General features: G+C 34.5%; 1 protein-coding gene across 1 annotated transcript; it reads right to left on the bottom strand.

Moving 5' to 3' along the window:
- Positions 1–1,209: 1,209 nt before the first annotated feature.
- LOC110112484 (binding partner of ACD11 1) lies at positions 1,210–18,075 on the bottom strand. The gene is made up of 5 exons (XM_020844732.2): positions 17,936–18,075; positions 15,716–15,819; positions 15,559–15,634; positions 15,363–15,446; positions 1,210–2,026 (listed from the first exon to the last, which is right to left on the bottom strand). Exons 1-5 carry the CDS (start codon positions 17,939–17,941, stop codon positions 1,454–1,456), a joined length of 843 nt encoding a protein of 280 aa, XP_020700391.1. The 5' UTR covers positions 17,942–18,075; the 3' UTR covers positions 1,210–1,453.
- Between the last annotated feature and the right edge of the window lie 727 nt (positions 18,076–18,802).

Here is an 18,802-nt window from a genome sequence, read left to right as displayed (position 1 = left end):
AATTTTTTTGTGCTAGAAAAGCCGCTTTAAGAAGCAGTAAGCCCTCTGAAATGAAGCCTAAGCAATTCATCAAAATCTCTCTATTCTTTATGAGAAAAGTACAGAGCAATATTTTAACTAAGATCTAAGAGCATGTAAGCTTTGATGGAAGTGCTTCTGAGCTGCAACGTTATTCAAACGAGCTTTGTAATCTTCTTCATCAGTTTCATCAATGGCTTCAGCAGGGCTAAGTTGAGGGGGGTTCTTCAATAGAAAGGAGAGGAAGGTCCTGAGGAAGAGGAAGTTGCAGAGGAAGCTATCATCCCAAGCCATGGCTTCTGGTTGCCAGTGATGAAGGATTTTGTGTTGTTCAATGGGTTATTTATAGGGGAATTGGAGCTGTGGCAAGTCAAAGCAAAGTCTGTTTTGGTAGGAGAGAGAGTCAGATGTGCTTGGGGTGCAAGTTCCCTCTATCAATTGGACTTTGACCATTTATAAAGAGAGAAGAGGGAGACTTGTAATTTCTTATCTTTCATTTATTATCATTTTTTTATTTGGTTATAATTTTTTTATTAATTTTTAAAAATATTATGTAGCATAGTAGTTATAAAAGTTAATGATTTTTTTAATTATTGAAAACTTTATTCTCCACAACTATTTCACAACAAATTTTACATGCTACAAAAGTTAAAATTCAAATTAAACCCTTTAGATGTGCTTGCATTAATTTTTTTTTTCATATAGACCATTGCCTCAATTCTGATTGGCTAGAATTTTTGGGCTGAATTTTCAGAATTTTTTAACAAAAAGAATGTTTTCAAAATAAGATAAAATAATTATTATAATTTCTTTCCGAAAGAAAAAAATTATAATATTTATAATAATTTTTTGAATTTTTGTTCTCGCAATAATATGACAATTTTGTAAGTATGATTGTCTTAAACATACTCTAATAAATTTGATTCCCTTTCATAAAGGAAGCTAAGAAACTACAATTAAAAACCTATTGTGTGAATTAACTTTATTTTTATTTTCGTAAAAAATATATTATAGCATACTCACTTATGTATCAAAGGTTATTTTAAGATCTTGTTTGGAACGGTTTTCTTACTGTTTCTTTAAGAAATTTCATAATAAAAAATTAAAATTGAAACTTGAAGATTTAACATTTTAAGTTTGGCAAATAAATTTTAAAGCTACATCAGAAATCAGACATCAGAAAAGAATTACATAGCTCGCAAAAATCCCATTTGATTTGTAGAAATCTATCCAATCTAATACATTTGAATTTCCTGAATCACAACAGCAGAAAAAGGAACAAGTCTAGACCCAATTTTATGGTACACAATTGATAATACTGAAAGCTAATAAACTGCTTCCAGTGGTAATGAATTGCCAGAGTAACATATAATAACAACAAAGGAAGAAAACTATATAAAGAATGATGATTGATGAAGAGAAAACAAAAACAATCTTATACTCTACCTATATTGTGTTCATCAGCAGAGGCTACAGGAACAGTTGCAGGCTCCCCAAAAGAATCATCCAAGTGAAACTGTACAAATTCACTCACCATCTCCTTCCTCTCCCTGTAAATGATCTCATTCTTCTCATCCTCGACCTTCTCCACCTTCTCGCGGGTCATCAAAGTCACATCCTCAGCTGCTCTGGCGACTCGATTTAAGGCATTTGATATCCATGATGCGCCGGTCGACACATAGTGGTTTCCCATTACTGCAGAGCTTGCAGTGCTTGCCTTCTGCTCAGCAGCAGCAATGGCTGATCTTGTCATTTCTGACACTTGGTATCGCTTATCCACCTCAAGCATCTTCTCATTCACCATGGCTGTTCCCATGCTGATTTTCTCGCTCAGACCAAATCGGCGATCGATGGAGGCCACCGTTGCTGTTGCGGTTGATATGATGTGGTGGTTTTCATCAAAGGATTTAGCTGAATGGAGAGCATCTTTTCCAAGGACAAGGCTCTTGGCTATCATGCTGCTTACAATATCTTCTGCTCTCTTGACAGTAGAATCCTCCAAGGCAATCTTGTTTTAATGGATCAGAGTTGAATTAGATCAGTTTAAACAATATTCAAGTCATATATAAAAAAGAAAAATAACAGAAATTTACTTAGGTAGTTCTCTAAGTATGCACAACAATTTCTTTTGAAATGTTTTCAAAAATGCAAGAACTTGCAATAACATTTTAGGTTGTCAAAATTCGGAAGTATCTGGAATTTGCATTTGTATCCTGCTTACTGGGTTACTTTTTGGTCACTGAAGCTATGATTATGCTAGGAAACACATTTTTTCTGCTTGCCATGATTTTCTGTTCCGGAACCTGAAGTAGCCTGGTTTAGCTGGTTTAGATGTGGAAAGAACATGCAGCCTAGGAGAATTAAAAAGATTTTCATTGTAAAAACTAATGCAGCCAAATATGGAGAAAAAAAAAATCATTGGAAAGAATAAGACCAGTTGATCTTACACCAATGAAACTCTTGTGTTTGCTATCAAAAGATTTGCTAAAAGAATCTGTTTTGAAAGTGAGGAGAAGCTCTTGAAGTTTTCAGGTAAAAGAATTTTTTATTTGAGAGTTTAATCGACTGTGCAGTTGCAATTACAGTGGAAATGGAAAGTGAAGCTCTTAAATGGAAGTAGCTTCAACTTGTAGAGTTTGAATGAATATTTCGTTTTGTTCTTAAATGATTTTCCAAGAGATGATTTTAGAAATAAAAATAAGTTATTTGGAATGAAGAAAATGGACTTCAAATTTGGCTTTGTGAAGAAACAGCTTGAAGTTTTTTGGAATGTTGTGCAAAGATCTTTGGTTTTATATTCAAATACACTTGAAACTCTTTCAGGTATCAGTGCAACAATTGAAAAGAGCTTACAGAACTTGAACTTAACGAGCATGACTAACTAAGGTTATGAGTGGGTCGAACCGAGCCAGGTATATTATGAATTAAAATTGGCCTGGTCAAACTACAAATTATTATTGGGTCGAGCTCAAGCCGAGTTTTCACATATATGTTCATACTTGACTCATTTAAATTCTTCGATAATCAAATTTGATTTATACTTGCCAAATTAATTGAAAAAGTACTTGCACTTAATAATAATTAAGTTAAATTTTTTATTGAGTACTTGACTTATTCATATTAACAAATATTTTATATGTCTAAATGAACAAGCAATTCAATAAATTTAGTATTAATGTCAAGAACTTAAATTGTAAGTATTTTTCATCCTATATTTAGTAGTTTATATTTTTAAAAAATTTTAAAACTGTCAACGCTGGTCCCAAGTCCAGATATAAAAAAGTTGTGAGAAAAAATAAATAAATTAGACCCCTACTATGAAAATTTTCTAGCTCCGCCGCTGCATATATCCACCCATTATTCAATAAATCCTACCACCTTTTATCTTATAAAATATTTTCGCTGGTTAATGCTCCTTAGACAAATATTTAATAACTTAACTAAAGAGGATGCTGGAAAGTAAGGAAAGCGAAGAATGAAAAGCAGAGAGAAGAAGAATGGCTGAACTAATGGGTTGTATTCATACTAAAATCAAAAGATAACTACAATGTTATAGTAGTAGCGAATATATAGAAGCATAAAGAGATGTGTGAAATAATGAGGTGGAGTGATTGTTGCTATCTGATAAGGGATGGCAGACGTAGTGGAAACAAGCTGGAGCAGACTTTGCTTGTGAGCGGGTGGCTAGCTTATCAACTTCTTATCACTTATCTTATCAGGGCCCCTCAAATTTAACCTCTGGGGAGCAATGAATGAAATCTGGTAGGAGAGAGAGGCTTCGTGAAGATGTCGGCAGGTTGATCAGTGGTGTCAATATGGTGGATGGAGACTTCTTTGGATTGGATTTTCTCGCGGATGAAGTGGTATTCTATCTCGATGTGCTTAGTTCTTGCGTGGAATACTGGATTTGTTGCTAAGGCGAGTGCAGAGATATTGTCACAATGTGTTGGGGTGGTGTGGGGTTGAGGTATGTTGAAGTCAGCCAGTAGATCGCAAAGCCAGACGATGTCGGAGGCAATGCTGGCAAGAGCTCTATATTCTGCTTCGGTTGAGGATTTGGAAATGGTTGGTTTCTTCTTGACGCTCTAGGAGATGAGATTGTTGAGGAGAAAGGAATAGAAGCCAGTGGTCGATTTGAAGCCCAATCTAAGTCGGAGTCAGAGTGGATCCGAAGCCCAGTCTAAGTCGGAGTCAGAGTCAGAGTGTAGCGTGAAATTGCCATGAGTGATGGAAAGGCCAAAGTGGGCGGTTCCATTGATGTAGTGTAGAAGGCGTTTCATCTGTTGATAGTGATAAATTTGGGGATTTTGCACAAATCGGTAGAGATGGTTGGTGGTGTATGCAATGTCAGGTCTTGTTATAGTAAGGTATTGAAGGGAGGCTCTTTGGTGATAGAGAGCTTGGTCATGGAAGTCGAGTATTGAGGCAGGTAATTTGGAGGGTTTTAGAGAATTTGGTGATGCCATAGGTTTGTAGTCCTTGAGGTCAAATTTGCTGAGAATTTAGGTGGCGTATTGGGTTTGATGGAGAAAGAATGAGGGGGTAGAGGTTATTTGAATGCCAAGGAATAGAGATGGTGGGCCAAGAATTTTGAGTGAGAAATGTTTCTATAGATTGTGAGTTAAGGTGTTGAGGGTGGCGTTATTGTCGATTAGTAGGATATCGTTGGCGTATAGGAGGAGGAAGATGGAGGTGTTAGTATTTGATAAGATGAAGAGGGAAGGGGGTCAGACTTACTGATTTTGATGTCGCGTTGTAGGAGGAAGGTGGAGAAGGCGTGGAACTGCTGTCTGGGTGCTTGTTTAAGGCCATATATGACTTTGTGAAGTTTGTAGACATAATTGGGGTGGTTTGGGTATATGAATCCATTGGGTTGAGACATGTAGAAGGTTTTACTGAGGGTGCCGTGGAGAAATGCATTTGAGATGTTGAGCTGATGAATGGACCAATGATAATTGAGTGCGATAGTGAAGAGGATGCGTATGGTGGGTAGCTTTGCCACTGGGCTGAATGTTTTTGAGTAATATATGTTATATTATTGTTTGTATCCCTGAGCTACAAGTCGGGATTTATGATGATTGATGGTTTCATTGAGGTTGAGTTTGATTCTATAGGTCCATTTGCAGCCAAGGATAATTTGACTGGTTGGAGGGGGATGAGGGTCCATGTGCCTTGTCGTTGGAGAGCTAAGAATTCTGCGGACATTGTTTGATGCCATTCGGGGTGTTTTGATGCTTGAGAGTAGCACAATGGTGTAATAGCTAAGTGAAGTGGAGAGTGTAGGTTGAGAATCTGACGGGAATTTAAGTGACTTGTTTTGAACGTTGTTTAAATTGGATGAGTAGTAGTGGGTTTAGGTGGGGTGATATTGCGGCGGGTTGATCTGAATGAGAGATTTGATTTGGAGGTGTGAGATATGAAGGTGATGAGTTATCTTGTTGAGCTGTTGGGGAGGGGTGTGGTGTGGTGGAGTTGGGAGGAGGGGTTGTAGTTGCTGGAGGTATTGTGGAATGTGGTATTAGTAGTAGTGGAGAGCTTGAGGTGGTGTCTGATTGCTGATCGAGATAGTAATATCCTTTGTAGTGGTCTGGGTAGCCGAGAAAGATGCATGTTGTTGATTTTGGGGATAGTTTGTTGTTGTTGGAGCATTTTGGCCATGGAAAACAGAGGCATTTGAAGAGTTTAAGATGAGTGTACGATGGGTGTTTTTTGTATGGTAGTTAAAATTGGGATTTGAAATGGTTTGGTTTAGATGATAGTCTGTTGATTAGGTAGGTGGCTGTTTTGAGGGTTGTCCAAAAATTGAGTGGTAGTTTTGAGGCAAGTAGAAGTGTGCGTGTAGTTTCAATAAGATGTATGTGTTTGCGTTGGACAAGACTGTTTTGTTCGGGTGTGTAGAGGCAGCTGCATTGATGGTTATTCCTTTTTTTGATAAGAAGTTGTGTAGTTGTTTAGAGGTGTATTCACCTCCTCCATTTGATCTTATGATTTTTATTGTTTTGTTAAAGTGCTTTTCTGCAAAATGAATAAATTGAATAATGATATTACAGGTTCCTGGTTTTGTTTCATGGGGAAGGTCTAATTGAATTTAGAAAAATTGTCTACTGTGGAGATGTAATATCATGTGCCATGAAGAGAGGGTTCAGGTGAAGGTCCCCATACGTCTGTGTGGAGAATTTCCAGTGGTTTGGAAGTATTAATATCATTGGTTATAAAAGGTAGTTTGTGGATTTTAGCTACATAACATGAAGAACATAGTAGTGATTGATTACAATATATTTTTAATTTCTTGGCTAACTTAGACATGATGGAGGTGCTTGGATGACCTAGTCGAGCATCCCAGAGCTTGAGAGAGATGAGTTGCGAGGTCAATGCATGTGTGGCTAAGGTTGGCGGATGGAGTAGAGTCCATAAACTGATGCCATGGAGGAGAGGTTGGGAGTTCTATAGACCAGTGTTGACAAAACCGTTAGAATCAAAGAGAATATAACAGTTGTTGTCCTTTGTGAGTTTATGAATGGATCGTAAGTTGTGTTTGAGAAAGGGTGCGTGGAAAAGATTATTGAGAACAAGCTTACGATGCGGAGGAGGCGTTGGCAGGATGCCTTGTTAGGAGTTAGATGTGCAGAGTGGCGTCGTTGCCAATGGAGACAGTATCATTTCCGGTAAGTGGTTAGTTGTTGAATGTTGGTAAAATCATTGGTGAGATGTGCTGATGCTCTTGAGTCCAGAATCCACTATGAGTTGTTGAAAGGTTGTTGAGTGGTGTATAAACCAGTGTGTCGAGGTTGGTTTGGAGTTGGGTATTGGAGGTTGTAGCGATGCCATCATGTGGCAGTTGTATGGCCAAGTTTGTTGCATATCTGACAAGTAGGCCTTGGGTTGTTTGATTTCTTGCTATTGTTGATGAAGGAGAAGGGTGGGCGAGTTGCTGGCTGAAACCAAGGGTTTGGTGGTGCACCTTTGTTGTTGCAAGCTACTTTGTGGTGTGATGCTGCAATAGCAGTAATGGAGAAGTCTCCTGAATGCTGGAAGGTGTTTCGTGAGATTGTTTGCGATGTTTATTTCTTCACTGCATGGGAGGGAGTAGAGATCATCAAGGCTAATGGGATGTAACATGGTTTGAATGGTTATTTTGAAGGATTGGTACAAGGTGGCAAGCCATTTAGGATGCATTTAGGATGCATAGGATGATATCTTCTTGTCGATGTGGGATCTGACTATTGCAATATTATCACTGAGTGACTTGATGTGTGAAAGATATTGTGACATGGTCTGGTTTCCCATTGATATATTGCGTAGTTCATTTTCGAGTTGGATGACCCTTGATCGGTTTGTAGGTTGTAGGCATTTTTCTAAGGTTGTCCATACTTCATGGCATGAGGTGAGATTTAGGATGTATGGAAGTATGGCTTGTGAAATGGTTGAGAATAATGCAGCAGAGAGGTTAGGAAATTTCAGGAGATGAAGCTGGGGTTTGGTATGGTCTCATTGGCGTTTGAGGTAGTATACCTGGGTGGACAGCAAGTTGATCCGGTTAGAAATTCTTCATAGTCATTTGCTGTAAATATTTTGAGGACATGAAGCTGCCAGATTAGGCAGTTGTCACTTTGGAGCTGTGTGTGGAGAAAGGTTTTCAGGTAGATATGAGGAATTTGAGGGAGGGTGGGATGGGGTTTTCGGTGTTGGGTAGGCTGCTTGGCTGAACATTTGTAGAGGGTGAGCTTAGAGTGTGTCATTCCTAGGGAGCCGAGCTGTTAAGCTTGATGGGGATCTGATACCATAAAGACGACGCTGCAGAGTGAGGAAAGTGAAGAAAGAAAAGCAAAGAGAAGAAGAATGGCTGAACTAAGAAGCTGTATTCATACAAAAATCAAAAGTAACTACAGTGTTACAGTAGTAGTGAATATATATAGAAGCATAAGGAGACATGAAATAATGAGGTGGAGTGGTTGTTGCTATTTGATCAGGGATGGCGGACGTAGAGGAAACGAGCTAGAGCAGACTCTGCTTGTGAGTGGGTGGCTAGCTTATCAACTGCTTATCACTTATCATTAACTTCAACATATAGATTTTTTCTTAATGCCCACCATACTAATCATGGTACATAATTAAGTGTTCCTAAAGCTAGTAGGAATCATAAAAATATATTTTCATTTAATCTCTATCCTTCTTCATTAACGCCATACATAAAAATCACTTCCGAAGAGAATCTTAAAATAACATTAATTCTTCAATACATAGAATAAATTAAAATTAATTCTTCAATACATGTAATTATAAGCCTAAGTTTAAAAAATCTCTAACATAAACCCTTAAATTTTACTCTTCTATGCTTAGCATAACCTTGAACATCTTTTTTATTCTTAATTATTAGTACCAAAAACACTTCAATCATTTAACAACCTTTTAATTTTTAAATTCCATTAAAAATAAATGTTAACACATCTTATTAAGAGCTAACTCAATTCCTATAAGACTATAATATACTTTATTATTTAGTTTATTATGCTTTTAACAAATGATTTTTTTAACTCTTACTTAATAAGTTCTCAAAATACCACCATAAGAAAATATGGATACTTCAAAAAGGATCCGAAGACTAAATTATGTTATTGGGAATTCCAGCATTCCATGGATACTGTCTGTTGCTCACTTTAAATAGATTGATGAAGCACTTTAAATTTGGGCACTGGTGTCTGTATTGATGGTGTATGGGTTACTACTATATTAATATTAATCTTTTCTTTTTTATTCATGTTCTTGAGGTGGGCAAGTGGATGCTGGGGAAGTAAAAAAGAGGATCCACGGGTCTATTGTTTACAAGGAAACGTACACAAGGAAGTAAAGGAGGCGGCTTTGGATTGCTCCCTTGGCATCAATCCACAAGGCCAATTGAATCCAAAAGATGGCAAAAGGGTTTTTTTTTTTTTTTTTTGCAATTATAATTAATAGCTTCCTTCCATTTCTGTAGTAGTTTTGTATTTATACACTATGATTAGTAAACAAGCCAAACTTTCTTATCCATTCTTTATTTTCAACTTGCTCTTAGGTTCTCTTTTGCAAACTCTGTTACTCTTCTTTTCACTCTATTCTCCTTCAACGAGTCAAATATTTTGAACAGTGACAATCAAACTAATAGAGAGTTCTAATGTCTACATGCCTCATGTCGCTTGAATGGAATAAACTAATTAAAGAGGTCCGAAATTATGGTCCTATAAGGAAAGGGAAAACTCCACCATCTTGTGGAGTAACCTCTAAAGCCAAAAAGATTCAAGATTTGCTCGTTGGGATGAAGTTGATTCCAATCATCACGTGTTATGATACAACATGTTGTCTGCATTTTTCTAACAATCACAAAAGATAATCGATATCGTCAAATAAACATACTCAAAAGTTTAGGATATTGCTCTTATCCGTGAGATTAAAATTAAGATTTTAACAACCAATCAAAGTAACCTCCCCATCATTAAATATTTTAAAGCAATAAAGGTTTATTGGCTTAAACTGGATTGTTGCCAAATCTAAAGGTGATGTACAACAATTATGAGGTGACTCTCAAATAATTTATAGAAAGAGAGTTTTTTGCTTATTGTAAGACTTAATAAAAAATTTGATCAAGTTCGTGTTCATATTTTAAACAAAGAAAACCTACCAACTTTAAATAAAGTATTTCTCACTCATATGTGCGAAGAAGGAAGAATCATGGTAATACTTGATAACCTTATCTCTGAAACTTTGCAGTGATAATCATTGAATCTCAAGGTAAAGGACTTGTTGTCATTGATTCTTCATCAAAAGGACAAAAATCTTTTTTCCTAAAAGCAATCTATAATGCAACTAATAAAAAAAAGGGGCACATCAAAAAACAAATGTTAGAAACTCCATAAAAAGCCTCAAGGCTATGATGGAAACAAAAAAGATCATTCAAAAGGGCAGGCTTGTCTTATGAAATCATAAGGGCTCAACTCATAAGAAATTGACAAACTTAGAAAATTCATCAAATCCCTTGAAAAATTATTAGGACCATGCTCTAACTCAAGATAGTACAAATTCTAACTTTTGTGTCTTTAATGCCTCAAATAGTTCTCATCAAGGATCCTTAATTCATGAGCCACTAATCATATGACAAACCTTGCTAATATTTTTCAAACTTATAAAACCTACTCCAATAATAAACAAATTTAAAAAGTTGGTAGTTCCCTAATAACTATTGCATGCCAAGAGAATATTACAATTTCTCTAATATTTGCACTTAATAATATACTACATATTTCTCATCTTATATTAAATATCTATTAATCCATAAAATCACTAAAAAATACAAATGCAAGATAACCTTTTCAATAATAAGATATATTTTAGGATCTCACTATGGGGAAGACAATTAGCCAAGCTAGAGAAAAAAATAGGAACTACCCTCTTGAAGATAAAATTCAAATTTTTGTTTGAACTGCGGCACTGAGGCATTGGCCTTTGAGCGCAGTGACACTAGAAATCGTCACCGCGGCATTGAAACCTCTGTTCTATAGTAATTTTGGATTCAACATGCAGAGCTGAATAGGAGTGCTGCGGTGCTAAGCCACTAACAGTGTTTCTATATGATTTTAATTAAATCCTAAGCACTAAAAGCCTCCAGCGCCGCCACCTCCTCACCCATTTTTGATGGCTTGCCATGAAAAAAGAGAGGGAAAGAGAGAGAAAGAGGATAGAGGGAATAGAGAGAAAGCGGGCTTTGGTCATTTTTGTTTGTCACTTCTAATAAAAAGTCTTTTGATCATTGCAAGTAATTCAAATCTCACTTTAGTTTTCAATGATTTCGAGTTTGATGAAATTAATCTCTCTTGATTCGATAAAAATATATTTTATTATGATATATCATATTTTTACCGTGTAACTTTTCGTATATGATAGATATGAACTTTATGGATATGTTGACTGTAATATTATTGAATTTTACAGGTTAAAATAAAAGTTGTTATTTTCTAAAGCTATCAATTATTATACATATTTTTTTGGATTTATAGATTTTAGCAGTTCATGTTACATTTCATGCATGAAGGAGAACTTGATACAACTGATATGAAATAAATGTAGTACATGCATATAAACAAGGAAAGCTGATTGTTAATATTATAATTAACTCGGGTTAACCGTTAAAATATAATACTCTATGCATGAGGGCGGGTCGATAGGTTTTCCTTTAAAAATGATTTGTAGTGTCATTCTAGTTGTAGCCTATAACTGATAACCGATTACGTCGACGGGCAGAGCGTGACGACTCTTAATGATTTATTGAAAGTCGCTTGTAATAATAATGATAAAGATAATGATAATAAAGATGATATAATGATGCAATGAATACAAATGAAAGAATGAAAACACCACATTAAAGCTAGATGTTCTGTCTTGCTGAATCATACACTGATGTTATCCATACATTGATAGCATTGATAGAAAAAATAGAGAAGTGTGTGCATTACATGTACTGATTTCATATAATAGATAATTGATAAGATGGACAAGACTAATGACATTTAAACATATATGTTCATGCTACAATACTGATTTATTGATCACCGATTTATTGATTACAGATGTATTTACATTTTCGCACCCGTTGTTGATTTATGAATTTAAGTGTGTTGATTCTCACTTTTTGTTATTAATTATATTGAATCGTCCAAGTGATGATTGATCATTAAAGTGTGTTGATTCTCACTTTTTGTTATTAATCATATTGAATTGTACAAGTGATGATTGAGAATTGATCATTATTGATTCTTTTGATTGAGATGGGCATGCATATCGATTTTTCAAATATTGTATTAAAAACTTTAACAAATTTTGGGATTTTTGCTGAGATTTGTAAGCTTGTTATATGATTTTACTGATTTCATATCAGAGAAAGGGTCATGATTATGTGGAGTGAGACTTATTGAGATTCTCGATTTTTTCTTTGATTTTGTTTTGTATTTTCTCCTTTTTTTGTAGTCAGGAGCAATTGATAGATTGTGATTGTTAGTGATCTTTTGGCTATATAAATGTGATTTTGGTAAATGAATATAGTAAATATTTTTCTGGTGTATTATATTTAATTACTTTCGTTGGATATTGAGTTATATTGATTATTTATAAAAGCTCTTGTAAATAATTACAAAGATAAAATAGATAATTCTTCCAAAATAAATACTGGGATGTGACAATATTTTTCTCTCTTTTATAAATATTAGTAATGAATATTTTCATTATCAGACTTATGAAACTATAAAATATGATGTGCTTCATTTTTTTGTGTTGGATACTTTCATTGTGAGACTTGTGAAATTATAAAATATGATCGTGCTTCATTTTTTGATAGTGATTTCAAGTCCTCTACTGCTTTTTATATTAATTCACTCTAATATTTAGGAACCCTAAAAAATTTCTAACATTTCGAGAGCTATTACTTGTGTTCAAACACAAGGTGGTTTGACCAAGTATTTCTCTATTTCGGTTGGGTTACATCAAGGATCTGCCTTAAGCCCATATCTTTTTGCTTTAGTCATGGATGTTCTCACTGGACATTTGCAAGAGGATGTACCTTGGTGTATGCTTTTTGCTGATGATATTCTTCTCGTTGATAAGACTAGAGAGGGAGTTGAAAGTAAACTTAAATTATGGAGGTCAACATTAGAGATTAAAGATTTTCGCTTGAGTAGATCTAAAATGGAATATATGGAGTGTAATTTTAGTAGTAATAGACCTAGTGAGGGGATTGTGACTTTGGGCGATCAAGTCATTAATAAGAGTACATGTTTTAGATATCTTAGATCTATTGTTCAGAGTGATGGTGAAATAGATGGGGATATTATCAGCAGAATTCAAGTTGGATGGTTGAAGTGGAGAAATGCATCGGGCTTGTTGTGTGATAAAAAAGTAACCCTCAAACTTAAGGGAAAATTCTATAAGATGGTAGTGAGGCCTGCAATGCTTTATGGTGCTGAATGTTGGCCATTAAAAGAGAAGCATAATACTAAGTTAAGTGTGGCAGAGATGAGGATGCTCAGGTGGATGAGTGGCTTTACCCTTAGAGATAGGATACGAAATGAGCATATACGTGAAAAGGTTGGAGTAGCTCCAGTAAAGGATAAGATTAGAGAGAGTCGCCTTAGATGGTTTGTTCACATAAAACGACGGCCTTCCAATGACCCGGTTAAGAGAGTAGAGGTATTATATTTGACTTATGTTAAGAAAGGTAGAGGCATACCTAAAAAGACTTGGTTAGAAAATATTAGGAATGACCTTTCTTTATTAGATTTAAACGAGAATTTGACCTTTAATAAAACACAATGGAGAAAAAGGATTCATGTAGCCGACCACACGTAGTGGGATAAAGGCTTGATGTTGTTGTTGTTGTTGTTGTATTGATTATTGCACTATAGTGACACGAAATATACCTTATCAATTAAAAATAAGGCATCAGCATTATTCTCCTTAATTTTGCTGTTATGATAAAAATTAATTTAATACTAACATCACGATGTATCTTACTGATAATGCTCATGATCATTTCAATCAATATTTATATTTTTTTTAGTAAAGAATATATTATCCAACAATCCTTTTAACCTGACAACCTCTAACAATATAGGGCAAAAGAAAGGAAAAATCATCACCTTCTGATAGCCACCAAGACTTTTATTTTTTTTTAAACCAAGTTTCTAAAAAATATTGGAGAGTATTAGTTCTAACTGCCACATACCTAGTCAATCGAATACCCTAAGGAGTGATTAGTTTCAAAAGTTTCCTAAACTAAATTGAGGATTCTTCCTCATTTTTTTTTCTTCTAAAAATTCCTTGAAAAATATTTAGGTATATTACTTATGTTCACATACACAAACAACACTGAGATAAGCTTGATCCTAGAGCATTCAAATGTGATTTGAAAGGTATTCTTCTACTAAAAAAGGGTACAAGTATTATCAACCTATTACCAAAAAATTCGTCACTTCAAAAGATGCCACATTTAATGAAAAATTAAAGGTTTTGAAACCAAACTCATCTTCAAGGGAAGAACAATCAACTGGAAGATAAATTTGATGAAATCACTATCTTCTATCTAGACATTCCAACTACACAAACTCTAATAGCTCCAATCATTGTACCCTTTCAAGTCTATAAAAGGAATTAGTCTTAAACAATCTCCAAGTGCATGATTTGATATATTTATAAAAATCATGAACATAGTAAGATATAAAAAAGCCAAAAAGATCATACAGTATTCATAAAACACTGTAATAATGGAAATTTTTAGTTTTCATTGTGTATGCTAATGATATAATTATTATAGGTGATAACAATGAAGAAAAGGAATCACTTCGGAAGAAATCTGCTAAAGAACTTGAAATCAACGAATTGAGCAAACTCAAATATTTCTTAGATATAGAAGTTGCTCAATCAAAACAAGGAGTTTTTATCTTCCGACAAATAGATCTATTAACAGAAACAAAAATATTGATTATAAGTCATGCGAAACTCCAACAGAACAAAACCAAAAAGTAGACATGGATGAAGGAAAAAATAGAAGTGTACATAAGACAATATCAAAAATTAGAAAAACTAATACTATCACACCCTGATCCTAGCATCACCTTTGTAACAAGTCTCATAAATGCATAATCCAAAAGAATCTCACCTTCAAGCCTCTTATAGAGTTTTCAGATACCTCCAATCAAGTTTTGAGAAAGGGATTCTCTATAAAAAATGATATTCTATAACTTGAAGGTCAAACATCCCTCCCATGTATTCATGCACAACAAAGAAAAGAATCAGGCCATGGATTGCCCCTATGAGATCAATGGACAAGGTAAATTGAATCCAAAGGAAGGCATGAAAGGGGCGAACAACCTATTCCGATTTTAAAAAAAAAAAGGCTATCATAATTAATTATTTCCCTTTATTTCTTGAATAGTTTTATGTATAAATACTCATTGAAATAAGAAACAAGCCAAACTTTCTTAGCTACTCTATATTTTCTATAATTGATGATGATAAAAGAGAGAACGTAGTTTTTAGAAGAGAGAGAAATTAAGAACGTGAACTACTATCCTTCAGAAGCATAGAAGTTTTATCATTGTGGGGCTTATGCCATCCATCCATATCTTTGAATGGTTGAAATTTAAAATAATTAATCATGTTTTTTCAATTCCCAATATCAAATTTAATTAGTCGAATCCAACTCTCTAGGATTAAAAAAGTACTAGACGTGTAACGCAGTTAAACTAATGCATTTTAGCTCTCGATCTTTTGTTCATGACTATGGTTATCTAACAAATGCCTGCCACGGAGGAAAAAGCATTTACCGTAGTTGTTTGGCAAGCTTCAGGTGGTAACTTGTAATTGTCCGCATATGTTACTGTTACAACACGATCAGCAATAGTTGCACCCTGCTCATGAACCATAACTTTTTAAGGAAATGGATGGCAAAATTAAACACAAGTATTAAGAGAAACATCTGTTTCCTGCAATCTAGGGTCGGAATAGGGACAACAAACTCACAGAGAGAAGTACAGCAGTGTCTGCTCCTTGTGTATCTTTGAATGTTACATATGCAAGCCAAGATCCATCAGGCTCACTAATGGAAGAGAATAATTGAACTTATGAGAAGCTCTATTAAAATAAAAAAAAAGTGCATTCTATCAGAATAAGAGAGGACCTCTGCATTTCAACATAAACAATATCTCCAGAAAATGAGAAGAATTCTCTAACATCTTGCTGAGATGCTAACAAGGATATATTGCTCACTTTAACTGTTTTTGCCTGCAACAGCATAGAGGTTAACGGATAATAAGTGAAGCTTTCATCAACCAGAAACCAAATAAATCCAAAGAAAATAAAAATGAAATCATGGTCAAAAGAAGCACCGGATCAACATAATAAAGAAGAGAAGTGTCAACTATCAATCTAGAAAGTAAATATAGTTTAAGCTTGTAAATGCATGAGATAAGTTTCAAAATTGATGCAATAAGCACAATAGTGTCCTAATAAAAGATACTGTTATATATGGATGAGTGTATGTATGTATGTTGGACTAAGGCATTACCTTACAAGATCGAAAATCAATCAAGAACAAATTGATTTTTGGCTTGAATCAAAGTTACCGAGTTTTAAGTAATTCAAATCAAATCAAATCAAGCTAGATTATAATGATTCTTTGCTTGACTTGAGATTAGATCCAATGACTTTTAGCTGGTCTTGAGTTTGGGTCGAAGCACAAACAACCTTAGTCAATTTTACTACAATACTTAAGCAGCTTTGTTATAAAAAGACTTGGTTAGAAAATATTATGAATGACCTTTCTTTATTAGATTTAAAAGAGAATTTGACTTTTAATAGGACACAATGGAGAAAAAGGACTCATGTAGCCGACCCCACGTAGTGGGATAAAGGCTTGATGTTGTTGTTGTTGTTGTTGTACTTAAGCAGCAGAAAAGTAATATAATGATATTTCAAAAACTAGAGTTCAAAGTAAATGCAATGATGAAAGTATTATTAATTTTTATATGGCTCCGAATGTTCCTCTTTTTTCATGCTTCATCATAATCCATTCAATTCCTTCTAGTATGGCACAATTAAATGGAATTTCTGAGGTTCAAACAAGAAAAGATCAATTCCCTTTAAGGTGATTTCAGCAATACCATTGGAATAGTAATCCCTAAATAGTGGATTAATCACAATGTCCAAATTAGAGCAAAGTGAAATGTTTAGGATGTTGTTTAGTTGAAAGTATAAAATGAGTATTTCATACATATAGTGTAAAATAAATAAAGTGTCTGTGGAATCTAAAGGGTTGTTTGACATGTTGTAAAATAATTTCACCGAATCTTTTTTTTTTTTTAATTTGGAAGTAAAATCAATCAAAATTTTTGTATTACTAAATTTTCTTAATTTGGAAGTAAAATCAAGCATATAATTATTTATAAACTACAAATAAAGCAACAATGGAAATGAGATCGATGGGGCGGTGATGATGGTGAATAGAATTGGTGGGGATGGCATATGTTTGGATGAAGTTGTTTGGACCGACGGTGTCAAGAGTTGAGTGATGTGAAAAATGACACTTACAATAGACATGGATGGCAACAACAACAATTGTGGACAATGGCAATTACAGATGATAAATGCAACAATTGTTGAGACATGGATGATAGAGTGGATGAGATCATGACCACTTCCAATTTTATACATGACATGGTATATTTTGAATTTACTCGATTTGCATGAATTCGGAATACACTGAAAATGCCATAATCAGGACATTCTAAATTCCCCCCAAAAATTATTTCGTATTAGTTTTACTGCCAACCAAACAACTCAAATTCTAAAAGTCTTTCATACCACCTCTTTTAGTTACTTTCGTTTATGGTTACTCTACCTTTCCATGCTCCTACTTTACCCTATTCCAAATATAGCAGAAAAAGCCAAAAGCCTGACCCTAAAATAACTTTGTATTTTGTTTTTTAAACATGATAAACAAACACATATATATTAAAGAAAGTTCTTTTTCATAAACCCTAATCACTGGACATATTTGCCAACTAGATGTCAGTCATACAAACACATATCTCCCAAACAACTATCCCAAACACAAAAACAAATACAAAATTCTTCACCTCAAACATAATATACAATTTTCAACCAAAAAAAGCTTATGCTACATCACAAATCTGATGCCAAAGTCTAAAACACATCAAAATCTATCCATATCCTCTGTTTTTGCACAGCTCAAGCATTTTTACCACCCTTCACAAAATTTTTTAAAAAAATAAATCGAACTCCACACAAATGCAGAAACTTCTTCATCGCACTGATTCATCCATTAAAACGAAATCTATCAACATACATTACAAAAATAAATCCCGATCTATGAACTCACCGACATTTCCAGATCTTCACGCGATGAAATTTACGAAGCCAAGTTCCAGACAGTAAGATATTATCGATCGAGCCCCGCAGCTCAGTGAAATCGTAGATCTGCAGGAAGGGGATTGAAATGAGAGAGAGAAAGAGAGAGAGAGCGCGTTTGTTATTTTCTTTATATTTGTTAGGAGGTCGTTGTAAAGGTTCTCAGAAAATTCTCAGGTGGATCGGAATCAGCGAGGTCTAGAAATCGTAGCCGTTTAAATCAGTCAGAGAATTACATTTGAATGACTTGGACGGTTTAGATGTTTTAGCATCATGACTGACGTGGAGAAGTCGCTCCATGGCTTTCTGGTTGTTTTTATTTGCTAGTGGAAATGGGTTTTAGGCGTGTCCTGTGGGTCGACACGGTTTGTTTTTTTATCGTTGCCGTCTAAAATCGATTAAAATTTTGACTTTTTACAGCCCATAATATATCTGATTAGAAAATTATATTTGCTATTTATTTTTTGGAAAAATAAATTTAAAAATAGAGGAGAAAAAAAAAATTAATAATGAGAGCCTAAATTTATTTTTTCAAAAATTTTCTCAAATTTTATCATTTAAAAATGGTAATCAAATTTTATCATTTAAAAATGATAATTAATTTTTAAAATAGCTATCACCTTTGACAACGGTTACTTCTAGTCACCACTAGCCATCATCCGCAATAAAGTCTAACTATTATGGACCCAGCCAATCACCATAGTTGTCGTCGCTACCATTGCCTTACTGATTGCCACCACTAGTCTTTGTCCATCCTTGCTAGTTATGCCACTTTCGTTATAGTGATCATGATCTCATGGTCCATCGTTATTGTTTCATTGGCGACCAATGCTGCATT

The sequence above is a fragment of the Dendrobium catenatum genome, unplaced genomic scaffold (genome assembly GCF_001605985.2).
Source record: "Dendrobium catenatum unplaced genomic scaffold, ASM160598v2 fragScaff_scaffold_621, whole genome shotgun sequence".
NCBI classification, from domain to species: Eukaryota; Viridiplantae; Streptophyta; class Magnoliopsida; order Asparagales; family Orchidaceae; genus Dendrobium; species Dendrobium catenatum.
The sequence above is the reverse complement of the archived record's forward strand: the minus strand, read 5'-3'. Positions and strand labels throughout refer to the sequence as shown.